Below are 16,766 nucleotides of genomic sequence, written 5' to 3' on the forward strand. Positions count from 1 at the left end.
AAACAGTGGACTGATGTATGTATTACTCATGTTACACTGATACTGGGTTCACGCATTAAATACTTCAGTATTTAAACTGCGGTTTCAGACACAAACATACTGAAAACCATCTAGTCACAGCAGAAAATAACAACTCAGGAAATGAAACAGGTCTAATAAAAAAAACTGCACATGGTTCTGGCTTATTTTTAAAAATAAACTGATATGAAACTTTGTCTTTTCAAATTGAAGCATCAGTGTACAACATCACAAAGTAGAACAACTAGTCGTATCAAAAAGTTAAAAGAAGAAACTTTTCAAAATTTAGTCCAATTTTAACAAAATCTTTCAATAACATAGTTCTGGAAGATAATTTATTTTTTTAAGTCTTTTGTTTTTTGTGAATATGTAAATCTGAAACCAGTAGTAGTGGTAATGCTAAGTTGGCAGTTTTAAATTTGATTTTAAAAGCAGAATTTGATTGTGATGGGAGGAACATAATGAAAGGACATTGAAAGTATTTAAAGTAGTTCTGCAGAGATACCAGGCATACTGTCAGGATGGTTTACAGAAAGATAACAGTCCTCTTGGTTGCTCTCTTTGTTTCAAGTTGTGTTAAAGGTGGAACTACAACTGTCATGGTCGGACGGGCCAGTCGACCTGCCTGTCTTTGTTTTTGTGTACTTTCTCCTCTCCTTTTCCTTCTTCGCTGTCCTGTGCATATTGTTTATGGAAGTCACACTTCCAGAAGTCGGGCAACACCCGACCCAGAAGCGCTTCAGCACTGGAGCCACCACATCTGGAACTGATTCGGCGTCCAGATGCTTCCAATCATCCGACATTTTGAGCAGAGCTACTTAATGGTGTGGTCAGAAGACAGTCAGTGCTGGTCTATGCCTGGTAGTAGCCCAAGTATCGTGTTGTGAGAAAAGTGTGCGCCTGCAAGAAGAGAGACGTACTGTTTGCTGTTTGTTTCCACTAGGAACAGGGACGGAATCGATTTTGCAGAGGTGGATCAGAAGCACTGGAGTATTTCTGGAAAGGGGACAGAAACACACTGACACGCACTATCTGGGAACTGGAGGAGACCACATGGAACAGTTTACTGGACTAACTTTAACTGTAAATAAACGCACTTTCTTTCCATCAAGAGCTCTGCAGTAAAGTCTATCTACAGAAGAACAATTTGAAGACTGAAGACACAGCAGTGAATTACTGTGCCAAAGGATACAAATGAAAATATTCTTTCTTTCAGCTCTACTTATCTGAATGCTAACTATCCAGAGATAGTGGACCAACACACACACAGTTAAACAAGATGCTCTGTAGGACAGTGCTGCTGCTTTTGACTGTCTGCTGTGCAGGTAAAGTCTTTTACTAAATAGATAAATACAAACACTATTTTTATGTTCTTTAATGCATGTTTAGGATAATTTTCTATAAACTCTATTAAAATTAAATCTAGAGGATTTAATTTTCAAAGCAAAGGGTGGCTACGTTCAGGAATCTGAAATATTAAATATATTTTTAGTTATTTATCGATTTTTTCTTCGCTACATAATTCCATATATTTTGCTTCATATATTTGATGTCTACAGTATGTGTATACAATGTAGAAGTAGTAATTAAAGAAAAACATAATAATGAGAAGATGTGTTCAAACTTTTCCATGGTTTTCCATACATTTGTGTCCATCTTTGTTTTTCAGAGGGGTTTGAGCAGAATCCTGTTAAAACAACAGTTATTCCCTCTTCTGACGGCACCAATATCACCAAATGCGTTGTGAAAGAGTTTGTACCAAAGAAACATGACCTCAAATGGCTGAAAAACGGAAAAGACATCACCAGCAAAATAGATCTGCCGTTTAAAGTTTTGACTACAGTTTCGGAATCAAGAAAGGATGGAAAGAAAGTGTACAATGCAGAAAGTCGTCTCACAGTAAATTCCAGTGATGTGAATGCAGATACTGAATTCACTTGTGTGTTAAAGGGAGGGCAAAATGCATCTTTGAATAAACCTGACAGAGACAACCCAGAAGGTGAGTAACTGATACTTTTCTTTAAAAAAACAAAACACTTTCCTTCTGTAATAAAACAAGATATAACCATAAAACCAGGTGAGCCTTATTTTAAGTCATATATAATTTATTTTAGTAGTTTATTTCAGCTCTTATGTATTGACATGAAAGTGTTAGTAGTATATTTAAAAAGTAACCATAATGTCAATGCATAAGGTCAAAACTTATATTGTAATATCCCTGTTTAATTGAATATCTCTTTCTGGTGGGACAGGGCCAACAATGGCACTCTACATTCTCCCACAGCTGCACACTGACCCATATAAGCCTGAAGATGAAATCACATTGGTGTGTCTGGTCACCAGTACTGTAAAAAAGGCGTATAAAATCAAATGGTCAGAGAGTAATGGAAGAAATCCTGGCCGTTATGTTACAGGCACCAACGTCCGTCCACAGCAGAGTAAAAATGACCAGAAATGGCGAAGCATGAGTTTTTACACTACCACTAAGGAAAACTGGTACAAAAAAGATCCAACCAAAACGTTCACCTGCCATGTCCGTTCTGAAAATATTAAAAAATCAGTGTCCAGTGGCATTGGTAATTCTAAAGAATGTGACTATAACTACTAAGCTTTAAATGTGATATTTCGTACTTGTGTCATTCTTTGTCTGTGAGAGTTTATGAATACATGTGCACTTGTGATGTCAGTCACTGTGAGACAAAATCTATGCTTTTGTTGTCATCATGTTGTTTTTCAACCTAAGTCACAGTGTCATTTAGTTGTGTACGATTAAAGAAATTATTTTACTGCTACTGTTCATAACCATCATCTTTATCGTTGCATTAATTATCATTTCATCAAAGCATTTATTGAAGCTGTTGGCATTATGTTATAATTTGTATTACAGGTGTTATCATAATCACATATTAACATTTTTATTACAGGTGCAGTTATAACCAATTTAAATCATTGAGTTAAATCTATAATCTTAAAAGCTTATATGCTGAGTATATTGTTACAGTAAAATAGTAGCGGAGCAAAGGCCTGAGTGTATTCAGCAACATGTTGCACTAGAGTTTACTTGACAACAGGTGACAGAAGGAGGACAAGTCCATGGGGACCTCAAAGGCCTGAGATCATCACCATATTTGGAAGAGGATGCCAGAAAGGGGAACTTCTGTGTCTGCATTTATCTCTTAAGATTGATCATTGTCTGTAAAAGAGGCAAATAATGTTCTTAAGATGCAAATTATGTGCTTGTAAACGCAAGAGGGGGCGTTATAATACCCTGATGTTATAAAAGCAATCTGAAGTGTATTTTGGGCGGAGATTTACAACTGATGTTTTGCAGTTTACATCTCCCCACGCTGCATGTATTCATTAAAATCAATTGTTTTGATCAAGCTCTTCTGGACCATCGTTGTTTTACTCTCGTCCTCAATATCGGACCCTTAACAGTTGATATATCTGATGTCTGTTTGAAATAGATGTTGCATGGAGACTCTTTGGTTTATGTGTAGATGAATAACTTGAAGCGTCACTTAAAAAAGACAATGTCACCGCTGAAGAGGATTTTAGCAGCCTGTGGTTAAGGTTGTTCTTTAATACAATGGTAAATATATTTAACCTAAATATATGGGTCCTGTGATTTGAACACGCAGGTTAAATGCACAGTGACTCCACTATATAAACACTTCATTGTGAGTATGCATAGTATATATGAGTATATATGATTACACACAATTTCTAAGATTAACTATGATTACATGTCTAGTGTATACAGGTATATATGTCATAATAAAATCCACAACACCAGCTGTGGCTAACTATCTTTGGGGCTGTCTACTTAATGGTGTGGTCGGGCTTCAGTCAGCGCTGGATCATTGTGTGAAACTCGGTAGTACAGCTTGGACGTGTTTACTATTTAAAAGCTTACTTTAAAGCTAAGGACTGTCTAGTCATCGTTTACTCACCATATACTGATTATAAATAAATCCACTATTTTCTTCAAAGGAGCTCTGCATACGAGTCCATTCATTCCACACCAGCCCTGACAAACAGTGGGGGTTGAACTGGCAAAGTTCACTGGAAACAAGTCAGAGTGGGAATGCGAGTTGCTGTAATATCCAGCCTCTGTGGATAAAATGAAATCTCAGGACCAGTGTTACGGGTGTCCAACCCTGAAGCCAGACCGGGGGAGCAAATTCATCTTGCCATCACATTTTGGTACATATCAAACTTCTCAAATCCCATTTGTCCTCCTTCTAAAACATCAAAGCAGACAGCCAAACGTTTACTTGCTCCCTAATATGTCTCACAAAGGTGCCATTCTATTTATTCACTTCACTTGTCTGTGGTTACATTGTTATGCCTGATCTTTTTATTACTAATTTATTGTAAATGACAGTTTTATTATATTTAACAAGTCCTGACAGTCAGACTGTGAGTTTGAACCTGTGAATAAAAGATCTAGAGAATCCCACAGATTCACAGTCAGTAAATCCTCTTGTCTAAGTCAAACAGAAACCTGAAAAAGGACTGTAGAGGGTTACTAATATGACAATATTATTCATGACAATAACTACATGTAAAACATTTTGCTGGCTAATAATAGTCAAAGTATCACTGACAGAAATATGCATATTTTAGAACAGACATTAAAGTTGCTGCTCCCATCAGACCACTAGAGGGCAGGTGCTGTCAAGTATCTTCTTTTCAAAAAGGGCAAGATCAGCAGAGTTGTGGTTCATCGTGTAAATTTCACTTAAAAAAAAGTTAGAAGGACAAAGTGATCAACTTTACTTTCTTATGCTTCTGAGACTTTGCAATTAACTCAACGTTCATTTTATGGAATATTTATTAGCTATTCATGTTAAATCTTTATTTTCATTTTCTCACAAATACAAACATCTTAAAAATAAGAAAGACTGAACAACAATGTAAGTCTCAATCCTTTATCTGGGTACATCAATATGGACAGTCCTACCCATTCTACCAACTAGTACCTTTAGCATTGCTGCTATTTTTCAAGACCAAAAGTGCAAATTATTTGTATGTTTTTGTCATTTCAAGAAACTACATTTGGTTTTCAGAGGAGGAAGCAAAACTGAACTTTGGGTGCTGCTTATACATCATCAACTAAACTCTGTGCCTGTTTTTAGCTGTTCTGGAAAAGATCCTTACTTCACTGGAGCCATTCAACACATAGCAGAAGAATCAGTAGATGTGTTAGTACTGAAATAAATATTTATTTTATTTTTTGTTAAGATAGTTTTTCATATTGCAGTTCTTTTAGAATAGAATAGAATAGAATAGAATTCAACTTTATTGTCATTGCACATGTCACAGGTACAGGGCAACGAAATGCAGTTTGCATCCATCCAGAAGTGCTTTAGCCGTGATATAGGTATATTACAATATATATTAGCAATAATATAGATGTGTAAGTATATTACAGAAATGGGTCTATTATGGTATGTTATAATGTACACGGTGTGAAGTATGTTATGAATATTCTATAACTATAAGTATGTACAGGCTGTAGTGAGTACAAGCTATGTACAGGCTATGAACAGGATATAAATATGAAATAAAAACTATACAGAAATCTGAGATATACAGTTATACAGAAATGTGAAGTATGCAAGTTATAAACAGTTGTAGGATTAAAAATTATCGTATGTACAGAATGATTATCTACACAGAACTATACAGTAGTGCAGTTAAGATAAGTGAGATATGTGGATAATTGTGATAGTGATAAAGTGCTAGTGGTTGTGGGTGTGTGTATGTTCAGTCCATGAGTTTAACGTGGGTCAGATGTCAGGAGGCAGAGTTCAGGAGTCTGACAGCTGTGGGGAAGAAGCTGTTCCGGTACCTGGTGGTCTTAGTCCGGAGGCTCCTGTAGCGCCTCCCAGAGGGCAGGAGGGTGAAGAGTCCATGTGATGGGTGACTGGGGTCTCTGATGATTTTCCCAGCCCTTTTCAGACACCGCTTCCTGTAGATGTCCTTTATGGCAGGAAGTGGTGCTCCGGCGATGCGCTGGGCAGTTTTCACGACCCTCTGCAACGCCTTCCGGTCCGAGGCAGAGCAGTTCCCGTACCAGACTGTTATACAGTTGGTCAGGATGCTCTCGATGGTGCAGCGGTAGAAGTTCACCAGGATGTCTGAGGACAGGTGGTTCTTCCTCAGAGTCCTCAAGAAGAAGAGGCGCTGGTGAGCCTTCTTGACCAGCTTGGAGCAGTTGGTCGTCCAGGTGAGATCCTCGGAGATGTGGACTCCCAGGAACTTGAAGCTGCTCACACGCTCCACAGCCGTCCCCTTAATGTGGATGGGTGGATGTGGGTCAGCATTCCTCCTGTAGTCCACGATGAGCTCCTTAGTCTTCTCGGTGTTAAGCAGCAGGTTGTTTGTGTCGCACCACTCAGCCAGATGATCCACCTCCTCCCTGTAGGCGGTCTCATCGTTGTCGCTGATGAGGCCAATCACCGTGGTGTCATCTGCAAACTTAATGATGGTGTTAGAACCATCAGCAGGTCTGCAGTCGTGGGTGAAGAGGGAGTAGAGGAAAGGGCTCATCACACAGCCTTGTGGTACACCGGTGTTCATTGTGATTGTTGATGAGCAGCGGTTATCCAGTCGGACATGTTGAGGGCGGTTGGTCAGGAAGTCCAGTAACCATTTGCAGATGAGGGAACTGATGCCCAGGTCTGTCAGTTTCCTGATGAGTTGTGAGGGGTGGATTGTATTGAATGCTGAACTGAAGTCTAAAAACAGCATTCTGGCGTAGGTGTTGTTGTTGTCCAGGTGTGAGAGGACAGAGTGCAGTGCGATGGAGACTGCATCCTCTGTGCTCCTGTTCTGGCGGTATGCAAATTGGTGGGGGTCCAGGGTGGGGGGGAGACAGGATTTGAAGTGTGCTAAGACCAGCTGCTCTAAGCACTTAGTGATGATGGGGGTGAGTGCTACTGGGCGGTAGTCATTGAGGCTAGATGGGTTGGAGTTTTTGGGTATCGGGACGATGGAGGTGGTTTTGAAGCAGGCCGGTACCACAGCGTGGGCCAAGGACAGGTTGAATATGTCTGTCAGGACTCCTGCAAGCTCCCCAGAACACGCTCTGAGAACACGCCCGGGGATGGCATCAGGACCTGCAGCCTTGTGGACATTGATCCTGCTCAGCACCGCTCTATATTGAAAAAAAAAATCAGTGGCAGTGAAAATATTATTTAAAATGCTCTATCATGCTGTATTCAGTTTGGAAATAAATACAAATTTGATTTGACAAATTTGTCAAATTAATTTAAAACAAAACAGGACTTCAGGTTTATTAAGCTGACACCTGCTGTCAGTCAGACCTGCACAAATACTCAGCAACAGTCAAAAATGTTTAGTTGAACCTGTAAATAATTCATTATTGAGTCATTAAAGAAAACAAAAAAAACACACTTTACTATGCAGTCTGGTCAAAAAGATCAAATAAAATTATATTTAAATTTAATTTATTTAAAAATATGCAAATGAAAAAGTTACTTAAAAGGGAGTGGTGCTTCTGTGTTTCAGTGAGAGGACCAATGAGCTCACATCATTTCAGCTTCAACATCAATCATGTTCACTCTGATACTGCTGCTGGCTGCTGGATCCTGTGAGGAGCATTTAGTGGATTCACTCTAATAAACACTGAAGAGTCAGATAAATGATGGTAATAATGTTGATTTCTGTTTCCACAGGTGTGTACAGTATTGATCTCATCCAACCAGACTCAAGAATCGTGCAGCCTGGACAGTCTTTGACCATCACATGTCAGGGCTCTGGTTTGTCTGTAACTAACTATGGAAGAGGTTGGGTCAGACAGCGTGAAGGAAATCCACTGGAATGGATTAACCTTATTTGGACTGGTGGGGGCATTAACAAAAATGATGCTTTAAAAAACAAATTCAGCATCAGCAGAGACTATTCTGGTCAAACAGTCACATTAACAGGACAGAATCTGCAGCCTGAGGACACAGCTGTTTATTACTGTGCACGTCACCGCACAGTGATACAAACCACTGAGAGACCTGCACAAATACTCAGCAAGCAGAGACACACAACTACACACAATAAATGTGAATATGAATGACTACAGTATGAATTAGAGGAGTCTGTTGGAGACATAATAAAATAGAAATACAATAGTAACTGTGTATTATTAAAGATTTTTCACACGTTCCAAATATCTGCTAGCAATCATTTATTAGCCACTCAAGTCACCCCCCACACTGAGGGGCCAAGGGATGGAGGTCATGTACTGTAAGGTCTTGGATGAGAACTGCCTCAGCCAGAACACTTAAGATTGGTTGTGGAAGAGTCTTTCAGCATGGCATTGACTCATAGTGCTGAGGTAACAAAGGAATAGCTTAAGAAGCATTTAAAGGTCATGCAGTGGCCAAGTCAGTTTCCAGAGCTATAGGAAATTTGTGGAGGGGGTTTAAAATTCAAGTTCCTCAGCAGCAACCAAAAGACCTAAAGGATTTAAAGAGGTTCTGCAAAGAGGAGTGGACCAAAATCCCTCCTGAGATGAGCGCAAACCTGCTTATCAACTACAAGAAATGTCTTACCGCTCTGCTTGCAAACGTTTGTGACGGGTTTCGTCACAAACTGCTAACTTAAGTTTTGTTTGAGGATCAAATACTTATTTCACTCAGTGACATGTAAATCAGTTTATTCTCTCTTCCTCCATTAAAATGAAACTACCAGAAAAAAAAAAAAGATTTCATTTCTTTGTAAGTGAGCAAGGCTACAAATTCAGTAGGGAGTCTAATATTTAGTTCCCCCATTTTATTTTAGGACACTGTACAGCCAAAGAATCTTCTTATGGATCTTATTTTAAAACAGAAGAAAAAGAGATACACAAAGTTTTCCTCTTTTCTGAAAACATCATGTGCCAATCTAATACAGTTTATAGAATATCACTGAAAGAGACATTTTAGCAATGCCTTCAAAGACCTAGGAAATCTAGTATTTTTAAATGAATTCAAATCAAACAAAAAATAAAAAACATACTTGTGTGGAGTTTTTATAGTCAGTGTTCATGCTAAGAAGGTTTCTGCTTGGGTTCACTTGTAAATGTTCATTCTGATTTAAATAGTCTTTCTCCAGAGACAGTGAATGGCACGTGTCAAATGTGGTTTTATTTAAGAGGCCACAGAAAACTCTGGACTGGGACGAAAAAAGTTCATTTTCAAGGCCACCTCTTCCAGATTTACTATTTGTCAAGCAGCATTTGCCTAAACACTAAAACACTTTAGTAAATCGTTCCTGATTACTGACTGTAGTAAAAGCAGATGGTACTCTCACTAATTACTAAGTCGTTTCAAGGCAGGTTTATAAACATGTCATTTTAAGACACGACACCAGATAGCAACCTTTTTTTTACAGACAATAAGACTGTTTGAATGCTGTGTTCAAAACTCACAGTGAATTTGTTAGGAAATTTTACAAAATGCAGTAATCACTTTAAATGACACAATCCTAAACTAATAATTGTATGGTAATGTTTACTGCTTTATAAAGCTCCCTAACCCCTTATGCAGTTTCTTTAAATTTCCACATGAAATATTAAAAACTTCAAAATTATAAAGGTAAAATGAACATATTTTGTCCTTAAAGATTTTATAATATCATGTATTTCTGTCCCCATTAAAAGTAAAAGTTCATATGGAGAATTATAAAAATTGTATTCATAACATTAAAGCTTTTGAACTAAAAGCTGTAATTTAAAGATTACTTAGTGGCGATTCGATTGGTTTAAATTTCGTTAGATTTCAGCAAAACAACCAGAACACGAGAGGAGCTGGCATTTGTCTTCCTTTATTTTGTTTTTGTTTACATTTTGTTACACCAATTTATCAAAAGTCATTGGTCTGTGCTGATAATAAAATAATATATTTAGTGGCAAAAATTAAAATACTCTGTTTTCAGTTTCCATGAAAATAAACTATATTCTATTAAACATAGCTTTATAATTGAAAAGAAAAAAAAGGTTTAATAAGCTAATCATCTACATGGTCACGTTAAATAAAAACACAAGCATGCCATTAAAATAAAAGCACTTTCTCTGGTCAAAAAGAACATATAATATTATATGTAAATATAAGTTATTTAAAAAATATGCAAATGAAAAAGTGGTGCTTCCCTGCATTTTTTCATCACTGGGCTTGAATCAATCTAAAACATAATAAGTAAATAAATAATATCATGTTTCAGACATCATATGTGTTGGTAATGAGACATCCTCTTCTTTTCTGGTTATGGTAAATTCTCTACTCTTTTTTTCTCAGACACACACAACTATTCAGGATGGTATGAGTTGTGTCCTTAAAAAAATGAGGGAAATGGAAAATTAGAGGAGAAAAAAGAAGCCTTTGGATTCACATCCAGCAGCTCCAGTTTGGTCTAGGTCATACAGGCTCCTTGTAAAGTTAAATTAGACTGATGAAATCTAGAGCCCTTAGAGCCCAAGGCTATCTTATCATCTCCCAAGATGAAGAAACTCACTTATGTTTGTGTTCTAATGTGCATCCACTAAACTGTTTGGATGCTGCAACGTACACTCAAATCAGAGGAGGAAAGAGTTTCTGACTCCAGCTCTGGTGAATCACCTGTCATCTGACTCAAATGAACACTTATCTAGAGAGTCCTTATTTATAAAGTGCTTTACAAACCCAAAAATTACAGCAAAAAATCTTTATCACATCAAAATAACAATGATTTAAAAAACAAATATCAACCATAATAAATGCATGTGCTCTAACAGAAGTTTGTGGAATTAAATAAAATGTTGAAAAGACCCCAAAATATTATATCTGTGTTTGCTACAACAGAAAAAATCCAGTGTATGGCCGAGGCCAGGAAAGTTTTTTGAATGGATACAGGTGGAACAGCATTCCCCTCACTGTCAAATCTACTCCCTCCAATGAATCTTTTAAAACTAGACTTACGAAACATTTTTTCATTGGTATTTGAGACTGTCCTAATTGCTCACCGTCTCTTTTGTGGCTTTATTGCCACTATATGTTTAGCACCTATTGACATGTATTTTACTTTTAATTATGCATTCCCTTATGTTTTTTATCCATTTTATATTTCACAGAGCACGTTGGTTAACATGAGTTGTTTTGTGTAATTTATAAATACACTTGAGTTGAGAACTTGAAAGAATCACTTCCAGCTGTTGGATCTTCTCAAAGCAGTTTTGTCAGAACTAAAGACGTCTTCAGCAGCACTTCATACCTGAAAGTCAAACACATTACAGCAGATAGAAATGTTGTTTTTTTTTAAAATTTGGAACCACTAAAAACTACTGGTTTCACACTGAAGTTTTTGTAACTTCACAATACAACAGTTCATTTTAGGTTAAAACGAATTGTTAATGACTTACTAGTTTTTTCCTGCTTTTAAGGAGGAGTCAATGCAAATGTTCCACTGTCTTCTACATTTATTTGTCTGACTGCTTAGAATATGACAGCATAGTGGGCAGAAAGAGTTATACAAGATGGACTACTGGACAGCACTGCTACTTTTAACTGTCTGCTGGGCAGGTGAAACTTTTTGCTGATGCTCTTATATTTCTTTAATTCATGATAGTACTTTCTTTGTCATGATGTCCTTTTTATTTCGGTTGACAGGTGTTGATGGTCAGACTCTGACACAATCTGAACCAGCAGTTAAAAGACCAGGAGAATCCCACAGACTGACCTGTACAGCATCTGGATATACCTTTGGAGACTACAGCCTGGTCTGGGTCAGACAGGCTCCTGGAAAACAACTGGAGTGGATTGCTTACCTATACTGGAGTGATGGCAGCACTTCCTATTCTCAGTCAGTTCAAGGCTGGTTTACCATCTCCAAGGACAACAGCAAACAGCAGCTGTATCTGCAGATGAGCAGTCTGAAGACTGAAGATTCTGCTGTTTATTATTGTGCTCGAAATCCACAGTGACTGAAGTTGTTTAAGCAGCTGTACAAAATCCTACAGTCCTCATCATGATACGTTTATCTTGCATCATATTTGCAGTATAATGAAAACATTATCCATACTAATACTAATAGAATTAAAACTAATCCTGCTGTAAAGTCTCTATTGCACTTTTCTGAGAAGTTCATTACATTTCTCTCACCTAAATCAGAATCAGAATCAGAATACTTTATTAATCCCGAAGGAAATTAGGGTTACAGCAGGCAGCACGCTAATGGCGCACTTACAAAGGAATCTTCTGACCAAACTTACACAAACAACACATTGGGAAGACATGTCAGAGAGGTAGGCTGATAGGAAAAAAACAACGAAAATACATAACATGAGGTGAGAGGAGGAGAAAAAAAACTCCACACTCAGACTGAGCTCCTAATGGCAGAACAGTTTGATAACAGAAAAAAACACCTCAGCACAAAAAGCACATGACTGTCAATACACCATAGAAACACAAGACAAGCAACAGAGGCGGGTAAAGGGTAAGAGAAAGCCGGTGTAGACAGAGCATCCGGTCCTGTAGCATGTCTGCGCTGGTCCATTTGACCGCCATCTTCCCCGGGTGGGGACAAGCATCGAAGGCGTTTGGAAAGGGAGGGGGGATTAGTGTGTATCAGTGTATGTGTGTGTGTGTGTGTCCAGAGTTCAGCTGAGACAGTGTCCTTCGCCCTACCAGGTTAAGTAAACAGTCTTACAGCCAACCCAGGTGGCCTTGCATAGGGGAGGAACAGTCTAAGCACAGTCTGTTATCAGGGTGTTTTTGTTCAGCTCCAGCCTTGACACCACAGCTGGCACCTAAGTGGTAGCCGCATGAAGTGATGGTGGTTTATACTTTAGTGCGAACAACTCATGTGAATTTCAAAGCTGTTCTAACAGTGCGACACTGGTCTCTCAATCTCCCGTTGGAGAGCCGTGAGCTTCTCCACCATTCAGGTCTTCTGTAGTTCCATGAGGACCTGAATTAGCTGAGAGAAAATGTACTTTTGATAATGGAAGGTGATTCCATTATTAAAGGTGTGAACCACACAAACACTAAATTTATAATCCATTACAGTGTTCTGACAAATCCAGTGATCTTTAAATGCTGTATAAAATAAACACACATAGTTTTATGATAAATATGAGGATCAATTTACAGCAGTGTTTTTAATGCAGGGAGAGGAATAAAGGTACCTTCAGCTGTTCACCATGAGAAATAGCTCTGAATATTTGATTTGGCTGATTCTAACAGGACTTCCAGGTAATTTTTCCCTTCTTGGGCACAAGCCAGGGACCATGTAGACCACTACACTACACCTTCTAACAATTTAAGTAAAGTGTGTGACGGTGGATCAGTGAGGAAACAAAGCGGGTCACATCAGTTCAGCTTCATGACCAAAAATGTTGTCTGCAGTTCTGATACTGCAGCTGAATCCTATTTTACTGGGTTCACTCAAATAATACATTAGAAACACAAAGTACTTTAATGAATGATGGCTACAATGCTGATTTCTGTTTCTATAGATTCTTTTCAGTGACCCTTACAGACAGACAGAGAAACTATCAATAAATAATTAAACATAAATAAAGACACGTTTCAGAATCTCGACTCAAAACTAATGTTGCAGATTTTATCAGGACACTAGAGGGCAGTTGGTGTTCAGTCTGTCCCTTTAGGAAACAATTACTGTAAATCAGCAATGTCTCTGGGCCACAGTGACAAAAACCTGCACAAATATTTAGGAAGGTATGATCAGAGTTTGGAGAAAGACAATGTTACATGTGATTTGTCACAAATCTTGATATGTAAATATGTGAATTTGATAAATATCTCCCTGTGCCAATGCTACTCTCTTATCATTGAAAATAAATAAGTTTGATTATTTTACAACTTGTGAATGACACTGTCATTAAAAATCTTAAAATGAATGAAAGAGAGAATGAATGAGAAGATTACTCTAAGAGAGATAAACTGGGCAAGTCCACCTCTGAGCTGAAAACATGAGGTCAGACATTGCAGATATGTATTATAGATAGACTACTCATAAAAGACGACATTTACCAAGTATGAAAGAAGGCAGTAGACAGAGGACTGATACAGATCTTAGATCTTTGATTGTTAAAACAGCAGATGTGTGCAGCAGCAGCCAATACTCAAGAACCTTACAGTAAATAGTGAGATTCCTTTTTTTTTCAATGCCTGTAAATTTTGTTAATGTGCTTTTTGGAAAAGAAACTAGTGTAAATATGGCTTCACATTAATTATTGAATATTTTAAGTCTCCTAGTTTTAAGGAGGAGTCAATGCAAATACTTAGATGTCTTTGACGTCTATTTAACTGCCTGCTGTCAAGTGTGGAGAGAATAGTGGACAGGCAAAGACAGTCAAAAATAATGGACTTTATGACACTGTTGTTACTTTTCATTGTCTGCTGTGCAGGTAAAACTCTCCACTGAAACTCTTTTCATGTTTTTTAACTGATCATGAATTTAAATTGTGCTTCAGTCATTGTTTGTTTATTTCTGTTGACAGGTGCTGATGGTCAGACTCTGACAGAATCTGAACCAGCAGTTAAAAGACCAGGAGAATCCCACAGACTGACCTGTACAGGATCTGGATATAACTTTGGTGGCTACAATATGCACTGGATCAGACAGGCTCCTGGAAAAGGACTAGAGTGGATTGCTTATATTAGCAGCAGTGGGGGAACCACTTACTACACTCAGTCAGTCCAAGGCCGTTTTACCATCTCCAGAGACAACAGCAGACAGCAGGTGTATCTGCAGATGAACAGTCTGAAGACTGAAGATTCTGCTGTTTATTATTGTGCTCGACACTCACAATGACTAAAGTACTTTGGGCAGCTGTACAAAAACATATGCTTTCCTCATCTTAACTGCATGTTTCCTGGAAACCCTTCACATTTAACTCTGTTTCAGTTGTTATGTACTTTTTTGTAGATTTGAGTTAAATCTCCCCTTTATAGGCTACATATAGCAAAGGTTGTGTCCCTATTGAGAGAACACAAAGCCCTTAATGAGAGGGAAAATAGGAGTTGAAATTGTTTTTAGCTCCTGCACAATTACTTTTTGAAATTAACCTTTTACATCTGTATACATATACAGGCACACACACACACACACACACACACACACACACACACACACACACCTACACGACACACAGACAACGTACTCTTTGTTCAAATGTATGCCTATGTAAGACGTCATATGTTAATGGACTTATGCATATTCATGTAACCTCAATAAAGAACAGTGCTACAGGGGAAGCTGGCTGAGAGAGACTGGGGTTCGACCGTAAGGAACGGCGCTCGTCACAGTTCGCTCCCTCGTGCACGAGATCACACAAAGAGCTCTGCTTGGTGTCCAATGCATTTTGCCATTGTAGTAGAATTGTCTCTAATTGTTCCAGCGAGGGGTTTGTGCTAGACAGACCCATCAAAAACCACAGGTCATAGAGAGGTCAGAGGGCTCTGCGAGGTTCCCAGATCAAATGTATGTTCTGTACTTGTATGGGTTTATGTCAGCTTTCTCCCACAGACCAAAGACATGTTTGTTAGAATGACTGGTCATTCTAAATGTATATTTAGGATGTGGCCTGTAGATAAAAGTAGTTAGTAAGACTACAAACGTGCTATATAAATGTGAACAGTGTACATTTGCAGGCACACATTCCTGTAGCGAGTTAAGTCAATTTATTTCGAGATAACTGACATTTAATTGAGATTAAAACAAAGACGACAAAGATGGATTGGTAGATACTGAAGACAGCTGAGTTGAGTCATTTGGGAAACACATACGAAACTCACACGCGCAAGGTTTCCTCCCACTGCACAAAGTAGTGTGAAATAAGATTTTTCTTTTTAGTATTCTGTATCCTATGTTTTGATTAAAGCTGGTATAATTATGAGTTTATTATTGTTTAATGATTTTAATGTTTATACATGTTTATATAATAAAATACTTCCAGTGTGTCTTACCAGTTCCCTTTTCAATAAAAGGGATATCGGAATAGTGGCCATCAGTTCTGCCAGGTCCTGTTATGTTTGGGCTCAAATTGGACTCTGAAATCAAATTCAACAGACCAGCTGCAGTTTTACAGTTTTTGTAAAGAAACAATGAGGTAACTAAAAAGGCAAATGGCTCAGGAGAAGGGTCCTACAAGTGGAACACAACTACACATCTACCAGAGAAGAGGGGAGTTATTATGAGTGGCCAAGGTGAGTATGAAAGGATCTTGCAATATGTGGGATAAAGACCTTACTGTACATTTTTGTTTCTTGGATAGATGATCTGTTGGGGTTATTGGTAGGTAATTGGAATTGAGAAGTGGCTGTGAAACTGCAATAGCGGAGAGTGGGCACTGCATTTTCTAAATCGTCTTAGCAGTTCTTGTCTATCGATAAATGTGTAACTTTTACACTTTACATTTATTTGTAAGTTGTAATTGAAATAAAAAAAACCCCAAAACAAAACAGCTTCGTATGGATTGACTGTCGTTCTGTGCTACCCCTGTGTCAGACTGGTGACCTGTCCAGGGTGTACCCTGCCTCTCGCCCTATGATACCTGGGTTGGCTCCAGCCCCCCGCACCACTTTGATAAGGATAAGCAGGATGGATAGATGGACTTTCTGTAACATTTACAAAAGCTTTTGCCACCTGTCCAGCTTGCGCCCCACATGCCCCAGCTTATCCCTGGGTTGGATTAGAAGAAGAAAATATGTGGATGGATGGACAAAAGCCTCCATTACACAGGTTTT

At 38.3% G+C, this 16,766-nt stretch overlaps 4 protein-coding genes, 1 long non-coding RNA gene and 1 gene segment (V, D, J or C); 5 read left to right on the forward strand and 1 right to left on the reverse strand.

Annotated features, from left to right (window-relative positions):
• Window positions 1-16,766, forward strand: part of LOC100709195 (uncharacterized) — a 1,346,887-nt gene that overhangs the window by 762,267 nt on the left and 567,854 nt on the right. The gene's annotated exons all lie outside the window — the stretch shown is intronic.
• The window catches only part of LOC112846698 (uncharacterized), a 961,229-nt gene that overhangs the window by 595,513 nt on the left and 348,950 nt on the right, over window positions 1-16,766 (reverse strand). The window lies entirely within an intron of this gene.
• Window positions 1-16,766, forward strand: part of LOC102076453 (Ig heavy chain Mem5) — a 900,359-nt gene that overhangs the window by 562,881 nt on the left and 320,712 nt on the right. The gene's annotated exons all lie outside the window — the stretch shown is intronic.
• The window catches only part of LOC106096470 (immunoglobulin mu heavy chain), a 1,110,954-nt gene that overhangs the window by 554,866 nt on the left and 539,322 nt on the right, over window positions 1-16,766 (forward strand). The window lies entirely within an intron of this gene.
• Window positions 542-2,884, forward strand: LOC102082239 (uncharacterized). Of its 2 annotated transcripts, XM_025906595.1 has the most exons (4): window positions 542-1,101; window positions 1,235-1,343; window positions 1,688-2,017; window positions 2,271-2,884. In XM_025906595.1, the coding sequence occupies exons 2-4, from the start codon at window positions 1,298-1,300 to the stop codon at window positions 2,624-2,626; spliced, it is 732 nt and encodes a 243-aa protein (XP_025762380.1). In that variant the 5' UTR covers window positions 542-1,101; window positions 1,235-1,297; the 3' UTR covers window positions 2,627-2,884. The 2 variants fall into 2 exon arrangements, with proteins under 2 accessions (XP_025762380.1, XP_013120722.1); XM_013265268.3 differs by having other exon boundaries at window positions 543-1,343.
• LOC112846685 (Ig heavy chain V region 914-like) lies at window positions 11,380-12,242 on the forward strand. The segment is given in 2 exon segments: window positions 11,380-11,576; window positions 11,664-12,242. Coding segments are annotated over 2 exon segments (360 nt in total).

This window comes from Oreochromis niloticus, linkage group LG4 (assembly GCF_001858045.2).
Source record: "Oreochromis niloticus isolate F11D_XX linkage group LG4, O_niloticus_UMD_NMBU, whole genome shotgun sequence".
Taxonomy (NCBI): Eukaryota; Metazoa; Chordata; class Actinopteri; order Cichliformes; family Cichlidae; genus Oreochromis; species Oreochromis niloticus.